At 32.8% G+C, this 12,022-nt stretch overlaps 1 protein-coding gene across 4 annotated transcripts in view; it reads right to left on the reverse strand.

Annotated features, from left to right (window-relative positions):
* Positions 1 to 2,361: 2,361 nt before the first annotated feature.
* LOC111515605 (alpha-tocopherol transfer protein) overlaps positions 2,362 to 12,022 on the reverse strand; it is a 46,012-nt gene continuing 36,351 nt past the window's right edge. For all 4 annotated transcript variants that reach the window (XM_074185685.1, XM_074185686.1, XM_074185684.1 and 1 more), the window contains exon 5: positions 2,362 to 2,610. In XM_074185685.1, the coding sequence (XP_074041786.1) occupies positions 2,410 to 2,610 (201 nt within the window). In that variant the 3' untranslated portion in view covers positions 2,362 to 2,409. The remainder of the gene's footprint in view (positions 2,611 to 12,022) is intronic.

A 12,022-nucleotide genomic window follows, 5' to 3' on the forward strand; every position in this document is an offset into this window, starting at 1 on the left:
TTCATATGTTGGTTCCAAGTAAGCCAGGGATCATGTGCAACTCCCAGGTATCCGAAAGTTTCTCTATAATAATTAATAATATATATTTCTCTATAATATTCTGGACCTGCTGCTTTATTCCTTGTATTTGCCCTGACCTAGTTTCACTAAGTCATCTACAGAACCCAGTACTTTGTATTCATTATGGCCCAGAGTTGATTGAAATAAACTTGTGACCTACTAAAAGTATATAAACGTATTCATTTAATTTTCTAGACTTTTCTTCGATAAAACGTCTTGATAAAAAGGTGGTCAGACGCCATACTTAAAGGAAGAATGGTCTACACGACCATTGTAACAAAACAGTCGGGGCAAGGATAGTGAGGTAATGTCTTAGTAGGAAAGGTTATCTCCACGAATTACTTAATCTTTGGGACTATGATAGTTATTAAAGTAATGGGATATGCTGATAATTCCAGGGCAAATATAAAATGATGGAAAGCCTCTTGAAGCATGCCTTGAATATAATAACGAGGTGAATCAAGAAAGAAGAGTATAATATAGATATTCCTGGCAAAAACAACCATGTTTGTGATTGTTAGGGTTTGTTTGTTCGTATCGTAGCAATGGTATCCTTTGGTCAAAGTGACACTAACATTTCTTTGAAGATAACCAACGAACCAACTCAGCTTTGTTATTTATTCCACTTGATTATTTCAGCAGGTATGGAATCTGAATTACCTTCATACAGGACCAGAAAGAAGCCGAAACTTGAGTAAAGGCGAAATATCACCTTCATACAGGACCAGAAAGAAGCCGAGACTTAAGTAAATGCGAAATATCCATCGCACTAGATTGGCGTAAATAATAGTCGAATAGTATCGATCAAAATTAACAGATTGTCCGTCACATACTGACTACACGTACCTACCGGCCTACACGTGATTGGTAGGGCACGACTAGCTTCTATATACACTAACTATACAAATATAGGTACACTTATATACAAACAATGTACTGAGTAATGACAAGGAGGCTAAATCCAAAAATTACCTAACGCGAGGAACTTTTTAAACATCTCAAAACTCCAGACGATAAGTGTGAACATTGTCAAATAGTTCACGATAAAACCGTCAAAGGCAGAAACTGCTTCGGTTTCGTCAGTTAGCCCAATGATTTTGACTGTCTTGGAGGTATGCGTAGTTGAAAACCATCAAATGCGCTGCTGCAACTCCCCCCTGGCGCTTTCCTATCCAGAAATTATTGCACATCATGAGAACATGTTTCCACCTTGATGAATCGATACTTCTTCGCATGGTTTGGGTGGGGATTTGAGAAAATGTCCTAGGGTCAAAGCAGTTTATATCTCAGCATTATCGTTCATTAAGCAAATGGGCCTGGAATTCACCTTATTTTTTCTTGTGAATACGCGGATTGAGAAACATATTCACCTTCAATGTCACCAAAAACGCGTTTTTTACAGTATTCAAACTTTTCAAAACCTTCAGTGAATATAGGTATTAATTTAGGATAAGCATTATAGTTTCTTAACAAACTATGATATTGCAACGGGTTTGATAAGAGTCCTAGACAATTTTGTGGTTTCTTTTTGTCAGTATTCCAACTGAAATTGTTCATTAAATCAGCGTGATTGATCTGTTCTTCTAATTCAGACACGATCGGCAACAAGCTCTCTATCAATCACCAGTTCAACAAAAAAAAGCTTTTCTATTACTTCGGTTTTATAAGATGAGAACTAAATTCTGGTGGTGAAAATTTTTCATTGATTCTCTTGTGAACGCCAGCTTGGTGACTGTTCCTTGTGTTGATAAGTTAATCACTCTTTCATCAAGTTCTATTATTATCCATTATACACGAGAATGCGTTTAAACTTACTTAGGTCCTAAACACAACGTCACTGCTCAACACCAGAACTGATTCGATAGCAATAAATACTCCATTCGCGATTTCCAGCTTGATTGATTTAAAAAGTAAGGAAACAAGAGGAAGTGAGCGAACAGGAAACAATTATGGAAAAAGGAAACGAAAATTCATATCGAGTGAGATCCAACCTTGTTCTGGAAAGTGAGAGCTGTACGAAGGAGCAACCAGGTGATAAGATTTTTTCGCCTTCAGCATCAGGCACGGATTCAAATTTTTTCGGATCAAGGCATTCATATCAAGGGAGGGTTTTAGAGAAATCCTTCAACTCACTCATGACAGTGCATTTTTTAAATTTTGAGCCATTCGCTCAAATACTCATAATAATATGAATAAGATTCAAATAGATAAAATATTTTGAAGATTTGTTTGCTACTTTGGGATCTGTATATTTTTCTGGAACACCTTGTGGAATGTATTGGTAGAGAAAATGAATAACACTTTCAGAATTCATCTAATATAATTTACATATAAAATTATTTGAAAACGTCAGTTATCTTTTTTATATAGTTCCACTTGCTTCTCTCCAGTTTGGAGGAAAGTTTTCAGTTTTCTACATTGGTTTTGAAAGTCTTCACTCATCTGTTCTAAACTCGGCAACTCTCCGCCAAAATCGACAGGCATGCATGATGCTGGAATATAATTCTCAAAGAATTCCTCCATTTTGGTGTCTGGAGGGTGAGAAACTATCTAAAAAAAGGAAACGATTTTGAGATGAAATAGTTTCCTAATAATATATAAATATTTGTGTTGGTTCTTATAATTATTTGATATTAAAATTTAATAGCTATGAGTATGCTTGAATGTTACTACTAAATATTCCAGAAGTGATTGCTGAATAATTGAAATAATTTTGATTTTTGGGATTGTCCCAGTTGGTAGTAATAATAATAACAATAACGAATTATTTTCCCAAGAAACATATAATGGTTATAACATAACTAAGTACGAACAGAGCACAAAAAAATATAAATCAGAACTAAAACTTGAAAAAAATATAAATGTAGGTACATACATATACACACATATACATGTACATATATATATATATATATATATATATATATATATATATATATACACACATATATGTTTGAATATGATTATCAACGCGAACATGAATGCACTCATCAGATGATATACCTATACAAACACTAAATATTTTTACAAATTAATTTGGAATTTTTGTTTATTACATTTTTTTGAAGTATTCGGTTGCTCATTGTAAAACTTCATACACCTCGAATTTTGCCCAATATTTGTTGGCAATTTCATTAATTTTAGATTGCCTAAATATCTTGTTAAATGGTTCTGTTGGTCACTATTGATTTTTTGAAAGTCAAATTTGAATGTTTGAGCTTATTTTTGGCCAAATGAATGAAGGTACATAATTTGAATTTATGTAAGGATGACAAATCCAATAGTTTTTTTGGTTTATACAAGTTGACTGTAGTCTCCTTGTAGTTCAACTTGAATATACACCTTATGATTTTGTTATGACGTTTTTTAATTGGTTTCAATAAGGAATTTGTTGCCATTCCCAATACTGATATGAGATATTTAATTTTGGAATATACTAATGAAAAATTTATCAATTTCAAGTATTTTGAATAAAATTCCAATTATGGGAGCTATTTTTTATTGAAATATATAAGAAACAAAACAGGTCCAAGTATTGATCCTTGCGGTTCCCCACATATTTTTGAACTAATTATGTCGCCAATATAGACATATCGCTTTCTTTTTATTAAATAATTTTGAAACTAATTATAAACTAAACCTCGGATACCTATATTATGCATTACTTTCAGTTTTGAATGCTTTCTTCAGGTCTAATGAAAGAACTAAGTTTTTGTTCTAATCTAAATCTAGCTGTAATTGGGTTAGGCATTGTTGAGGTGTTTTTTTTATTTTTCATGAAAATCATTGTTCCAAAAGTTATTCAGGGTGGCTCGTTTTCAACTCAAATAATTTGTAGCTTCCGAACCATAAGCTTCAGACCATATGTTTTATATTTTGTTGAAATCTGCTCAATATGAAGCATCTAATAATGCGAAACAATATAGGGTGATCCATTAAAAAAAAGGTAAATTGCTCTGGGGGTGAGATAGGGAAAATAACATCAAATGTGAATATGTCAAAATGTGTCGCCCTATATGCTATGGTTGACGTGTTTTTTATTTTTTTCTGCAAATCATTGTACTAAAAGTTATTCAGGATGGCTTGTTTTGAATGGAATGCACTGTATATATCTTACACGTATATCTTATAGTGTAGCATCACCTTATAACTGATAGTAATGACCTTTTATGAAATCCACTCATACAAAAGTATGTTCACAACTATCTATTTTGATTTGAAAATAACATAATTTGAAAGTACATAACTATCTATAAACTGAAATGCGATCTTGATCCTTGAACCTCTAAGTAATTCACTATGTAAAACAAAAATGCGGTCTTGATCCTCGAATTGATTCAATACGTAAAACAAAACCAACACATTTGCAACCTTTCTTCATGTGTCTCGCAACGGTTGTGATGCAGCTTGAATTTATTTTGTCGCAATTATCACGTGCATGAAATGTTCAAGGTAACTAACGTTAGCTAAAGATATGATTAATATCAGTAACTTGTCGTCAATGTTGTCAATCAACAACATTGACATAATTTCATATCCCAAAACTCCCTTGACATCTGTCGAAGAAGTAAAGAAATAAATTATCAAAAAGGAATAACTGTCAATATATTACAATCTTTTTGTCCATTTCTGAAGACGGAGGCAGATTTTGGCCTCCGAAACATTAAGATACGTTTTTTTTTGAACAGATAAAGTTCTCCATTATAATTTTTATATTTATCAGATTGTGGATGGTAACAAATACCCAGAAAAGGTCGATAAAAAAATTACTAAGATCTTCTGAATATATAAAATTAGATAGTGTGATATGACCTTTTTCTCTTCAAGATTATTTTCAGAATATAGTTCTGTATTATGTTCAGTTTTTGCAAGAAACTCTTATATATTGCTCCCCACACCATAATACCATAACGAAAAAGTGATTCAGCTAGAGATTTGTAAATTAATTTGATTATATTTTTCGGTAGCTTCAATATTAGAGAAATTAGGTATGTTTGCTGATGTTATACAGAAAGTAAGATAGTAGGTTTCACTAGCGTATTGTAATGGGTATTGTAAGCTATCCTTTTTCCTATAAACCTATAATGGGAGAACAATGTGCCGGTAATTACTTCGTTATATAGGGCGTTCCAACGAAAACTTGACCACCCCTGTAAGTCAGGGGAAATCGAAAATTTCAAAGAACAGGTCAAGAAAACGAAGGATATGGAAAGATAACAACGAAAATAAAAGAAGAAATGAAGAAAAACCAGTACGAGGATAAAATCCAAAAAAAGTTGAAACCCAAAAATAAGTGTGATCAAGAAAAATATACCACCAGAAAAGTACTTCTAGTGTGTGATCAATTCGGTTTGACGATGGCATCAATGTTGCAGGCAAGACTACAAACTCCTCCGACAAAAATTAATATTAATATTCAGGCAATTGTCAAGCCAAATGCTCTCCTCAAAAATGTTATCGTAGATATAAGTAACTTAGCTAGGGATTTTACACTAAATGATTTTATAATAATGATTGCCGGTTCAAATGATTATAAAGCAAGAAAGCACCCTTCCTTCCGAGATTTGAATGAGAACATTAAAAGTTGCGGCCATACAAATATAGTTTTGGCTGGTGTGCCGTATGTCGAATCTCTTGGGAAGATCAACAATTTGATTAAAAAATTCAATGACAAACTGAGTAATTACGCTGCCAAATTGAACTGCTACATGGAAGGTCAAGTCTTATTCTTGAACACCAACGATGGTCGTTATAGCTTAAGGAAACGAGAGATAATTGATAATCTAATCGATTCAATTGTATTACAATCTAATTTTTTACCTAAGAACCTAATTTTTGTAAAACCGTCTGATAATTCCGAGCTCACTTGTATTGATGAGCAGTCTCTTGAGTTAGAGAGGGATCCATGCACTTCTCTTTCGGAAGAAACTGATTCTCAGAATTTTTTATATCGAAATTATCCCAAATTCATGATCTGTAGCTTATCTTCCGAAATGCAAATTCCCGACACGACACCTCGCACCGACTGACTCGATGACTCACTGTAGTAACTCAAACTTCAAGAGGAACGTACGTATCCTAAGCCTCAATATCCAGTGTTTATAGAATAAATTGAACCTTATTGAACCACTACTATACCAGTATGACCCAACTTGTTTATGTTTTTGTGAACACTGGTTGACAAAAAATGAACAAATCGAAAACATCCATATTAACAATTATACCGTTGTAAGTAGCTTTCATAGGCGGCATCACATACATGGAGGCTCTATCATATTTGTAAGAAATGATCTAGTCTCGTATTCTGAATTAGTAGGATTTTTAAATAATTATTCCATTGAAAATATAATCGAATGTTCTGCAATATCAATCAATAAAAAATGTTGCGTGGTGAATATATATAGGCCACCAGGCGGTGATCTACAAATTTTTTATGATCAGCTATCCCAGTTACTAACGAAGGCATTCAGCTCTTTCACCTATTTGATGCTCTGTGGAGATCTTAACATCTATATGAAAGGAAGAAAAATTGAATCGAGAATCCTAACTGATATTTTCAGCTTTTTCGGAATGTCATCTATGATTAATTACACTAGAATTTTTACTATTAATAGGTAACAAAACTAGTTTTTCATGTACTGATGTTGTTGTTACTAGTCACCCTGAACTAACCAAAGTAATTAACTTTGATCCAGGTCTATCTGACCATCACGCACAAATAACTGATATTACTCTTCATATTGATGTTGAGAATAAAATTGAAATAGAAAACCCGTACTATACCTACCGTAGCTTCGATGACGCCTCTGTAAATGAATTCTGTTTTCACCTTGAGAAGACAATGCGCAATATGCCATCCACTAACATGAGCAATGTAGATGAGACCTTCGAACTCTTCTTAGGAAATTTTTTATGGTGCTTTGATTTAGCCTTCTCAAAAAAAAGGAAGGTAGCTAAAAATCGAAACTTTTCGGATAAAATAATCTTATCAGACAAATTGAAAAAGGACTTAGAAAATCTAAAACACTTAGACTAGTTAAGGAAAAGAACTGATGATATTGAAATTAAAACTCACTATATAAAAATGAAAAAAGAAGTGTATAAAAATATTAAAAAAGAAAAACGCGAATTCTACGACAACAAAATAAAAAAATCCAGCAATAAATCCAAAGCAATCTGGACTATCACAAATAATTTTACACGGAAATCCAAAAAACAGAAACAATTAGAAATCTCTTATTAAGGTCATTTAACCACGGATCCAAAGATTATCGCAGATCTATTTGGCAACTACCTATCCACTGTTATTAAAAAAAAAAAGACTGAACATTTCGGAAATAATATATCGAAGTCGTGCACAACCTCCAACAGCATAAGTAATTCTCTTGTATTCATACCGGTCACTAAAGAGGAAGTTGAAGAAGTTATCGCTAACTTACCTAATAAAAAATCCACTGGATCAGATGAAATCCCGGTTGATATAATAAAAAAGTGTGCTTGTATTATATCACAATACCTTGCTGACATTATAAACCTATCAGTGAATTCCCATATTCAAAAAAGGTTAGGTTAGGTTAGATACGAGCAACATAGAGAACTACCGCCCAATTGCTCTCCTGAGCATATTTTCCAAAATCATTGAAAAATTATTTGCAAAAGAATTACAGATTTCTTCACAAAGCATAAAATACTTACTGATTGCCAGCATGATTTCCGCCCTGGCCTATCTACCGAAACAGCCATAACAGAACTTGTTCAACACATTAATGATCTGATGGATAAAAATGAGTATGTAGTTGTCATATCGTTTGACCTAACGTGGGCATTCGACACGGTTAATCGTAATTTCGTCTCCGAAAAAATCAACAACCTAGGTCTACGTGGCCCAGTGGACGGCTGTATAACGTCCTTTCTTGAAGATCGGAAGATCATCGTGAGAATCGGTGAAAACAAATCGAAGGAATACGATTTAGATCTTGGAACACCGCAGGGAAGTGTCATGGGTCCCTTGATCTTCCTTACCTATGTCAATGACTTGCCTCATAACATAAAGGACGGTAGAGTTTTCATGTATGCTGATGACACCTCTATTGTGGTGTCTGACACAGATCGCCAAAGACTACAGCAAAAAACTGACTCAGTTTTGAAAGATTTTACGGATTACTGTATGCAGAATACACTAATAATGAATCAAAGTAAGACAGTAATAATTGAGTTTCACACAAAACATGGAATACCTTCTAATTTCACCTTCGAAGTCAATAATAATATTGTTGAAACCTTCACTTCATCTAAATTCTTAGGAACGCTCATAGATTGTAACCTAACATGGGAGGATCAAATACAAATAGTATGTAAAAAAATCAACAAAAGCTTTTATATTTTGGCAACACTAAGAAATATTTTGAACACAGATTCATTATTACAGGTTTACTATGCATTTGTGTATTCCACAATTTCCTACAATATTATAGTATGGGGTCAGGCATCAGACATAACAAGAATTTTTGTTGCTCAGAAAAGAATCATAAGGCTTATCTTTAACATTAGTAGTCGCCAATCATGCAGACAGGTTTTCAAAACTAAACGGATCCTCACGGTTACATCAATTTATTTAATGAAACTATTAACATATATTTTCAATAACAAACATTCATTTCCCATTAATAGTGATTCACATTCTTACAACACCAGAAATAAAAATGATATGAATTGAAGGGGTTATATTTTTAGGAGTAATTAATTTTTTGGGAAAGAAAGTTTTTGGCTTTCTACTACTCCATCTGATACAAAAAAAAGGGATGAGATAATCTTCCAAAGAAAGGAAGGAAGTAATCAATTTGAAACTCTATACATGAATGTGTAGATCATGCAAAGAAGTAACTTTCAGACACAAACTGAAAAAAAGTCCTCCTGAAACAGCTACTTTCATATAAACATTGAATTACACGAAAGAAAATAATTCTTTCGAAACAAATACTTCTATATGAACACTGAATTATACAGAAGATACTTTTCTCTACTCAGTTTGTATTTCAAACATTTGTTGTGGAATAAGAATCAGATATCATTCACCATTCATTCAAAGTAGAACTGATTTGAAAATCATACCCGAAACTTCACACCCCTGCGGTCAGCAACTACTCCCCCTTACGATCCCCCCTTACACGGGAGGGGATCAAGTGCCCATTGCGCGATCGATAGGGGCCCCCCTCAGATTAAATTCAAAATCCCTAGTTCCTGTCAGATCATCAAACGATACCCAATATTTATTATCAAAAAACTTATATAATTCGAAGAAATCGAACCTACATTACTGACTACAATACCAACTTACTAGTTTATACATGCGCGAAGCTATTCTATTCTCGCCCAAAAATAAGGCTTTCCGACTTCAGCATGTTTAGATAAATTTGAATATATAATGGTATACTAAGCACATACATATTTTAAAGAAAAATCATCAGTAGTAGATACTCTCATCAGTGTGACTCGCTCCATGTAAATAGAGCGAACGAAGCGAAGTAAGAAGCTCCAAGTTTGAATTAACCATGCAATCAATTTGATTGAGAAATTATATTGAAAATTGAAACCAAACTCTCCAAACCAATTCTCCAACCTAACTAACTAAAATCCCCCCCATGCCCCCTCCCGGGTAGAGTGCCCTGAAGTAGAAGCTTCTCCCCCCCCAGCTAGTTAGCGTGGAGAACCTACTACCGCACTCCATCCACCCCCGTTCTCCGAGCGGTCCTCAACTTACTGATGGGCACTTCAGCAAGATTGGCATCTGACCAAAATCTACGAGGCCTCCACTTCTTATACTCTCGTCCAACAACCCTCCCAGGCGTCCACTACATAGTCCAATAAAATGAGGATTTAAATTACCATGCAAAAGGCAAGCCTGCATTTTTCAATATAAGTTGATTTTAGCATACATTCAAAGGATTTATTGTTAAAAAATGTTGAATTTCATTTAGGGCTTAGAAAATGAATAAAAACTACCCCAAAAATCATTTTTTTAAATATATCTCGAAAGCATAAAAATATATGAAAAAAAGGTCGAAACAAAAAATGTAGGCAATAAAATTTTCTATAAAATCGTTTCTGATCACTTTTGACGTATTTGCAATAGAAACCGAGATATTTGCAATAATCAATTAATACTTATAGTTCAGACTGGCTGCAGTAGAGCGGCTAATTCTGTCTGGCAACAGGTATTATTATAAGACATTCACCGAGCAAGCGTAACGGAATAGGTCGATGTTATAGATTGTGAAATAAATCATTGTAGTTGGGTGTTTGGGAGAGTGACCACACTTCACACTTCCCGATTTTCGCGGGGCAGTCCAGCTTTTTGGTGGGTTTGGGTTACAAGATTTTTTTTGGAACTTCTGTCCAAGGGCACAGAAAATTATGAACAAATGCTCATTCGATTCAGAATGACCCCTAGTAACTTTTTGAAAAATTTCCAGAGAGGCTCAAAAAATTGCAAAAGTAAAAATTTTGTAAAAAAAAGCGGGGTTTGGTTTTCTGCAAATATCTCTGAAAATATTAAAGATATCCGAAATTAGAAAAAAGACCTTTGAAGTGGAAAAAAATTACTGAATAAACAACCTTCCCAAACTCTATCACCAGCATTTATAATTTCAATTAAGAAGCGAAAATAGCTCTAAAAGCGGGCAATGCGCGTCCCGTACGCACTGACCGATATGGACCTTTGAACAATAAAAATTATTTCAACCCATTAAATATCATAAGAAAAAAACTTCGCATACCTTCTAGACACTTGAATGAACGAAAATCATTAAAAAAAATTTTTCTCGTGATTATTTTATTAGATATACTTTGGTTAATTAACTAATTTTTAAAAGTTTTGAATTACATGAAAACCTCGATAAGTTTTAAATTGAAAACCTCAATTTTTTTACTTCTTGAAACTTCTCTTGAAAGCTTTTAAAAAAGATTCCCGTTAAAAAAATATAAAAACTTTGATTTTTCACTTTGTTATTAATAATTAAAGACAGTAAAAAGTGCAAAATTCAATTGAAGCAATGAAAAAGTTTTCTTTTCATTGCTTATTTCATTGCTTATTTCATTTGTTTATATTCTAATTATTGAGAGTTACATAAAAATGGTTTTTATGCAACTTTTAGCTCTATTTATTTGAAAAATTGTTATAAACAATTGTATTGTTTATGAGATATTTGAAATTTTTCAGAGGGGATTTTTATCACTAATGAATATTATGATTTTTAAAAACAAAATCATTTCTCAAAAAAATTATTGCTTAAAAACGCATTTGTTGATTCACAATTTTGTTTGCTACTAAATATGAATATTGAGGAATGATTTTTTTTAATCATAATTTCTATTTTTTTTATATTCTGAATAAAAACTGTGTTTTTTATTCATATTTATTCAATAAACAATTTGTTTTGAAAAATTAATTTTTACAATTTATATTTTTTAAATGCTACAAAAAAAAAACAAAAACAACAATTTGTTCCTTCTTGTGACACATGGTTTTTGAATTTCACTAGTTCGGACTTCCATTGTCTAATATATAAAATGATTTGAAATCCCTGAAACAACTGAAAAAAAGGAAGAATTAAAAATGAATAGCTGAAAATAACAATTATATTAGGCAAAAAACCTGAAATGAAATACAAGTGAAAATAGAACAATTGAACAAAAAATTAAAAAATAAAAATAAAGATATTAAAATGAAAATGAAAATAAAAAGTTAAGAGATTCCAAAACAAGTTAGTTCAAGACGTTTCGATTGTTAGTATCTATAATCGTCTTCGGGCGATGACTGGACTGATTCCTCGGAGAGATGACTATTTATGGGTCGTTAGAGAACTTTCATTTATCTCCGCTTTCCATTTTTTTCGCTTCACTGGTTCAGTGGAAGATAACCGTTTGGCAGAAGTTGGCCATTTTTCGCTTGATGATGGGTTTC

Source organism: Leptinotarsa decemlineata, unplaced genomic scaffold (genome assembly GCF_025532065.1).
Source record: "Leptinotarsa decemlineata unplaced genomic scaffold, Ldec_3_MD MMD2_tig00078346_RagTag_RagTag, whole genome shotgun sequence".
Classification (NCBI taxonomy): domain Eukaryota; kingdom Metazoa; phylum Arthropoda; class Insecta; order Coleoptera; family Chrysomelidae; genus Leptinotarsa; species Leptinotarsa decemlineata.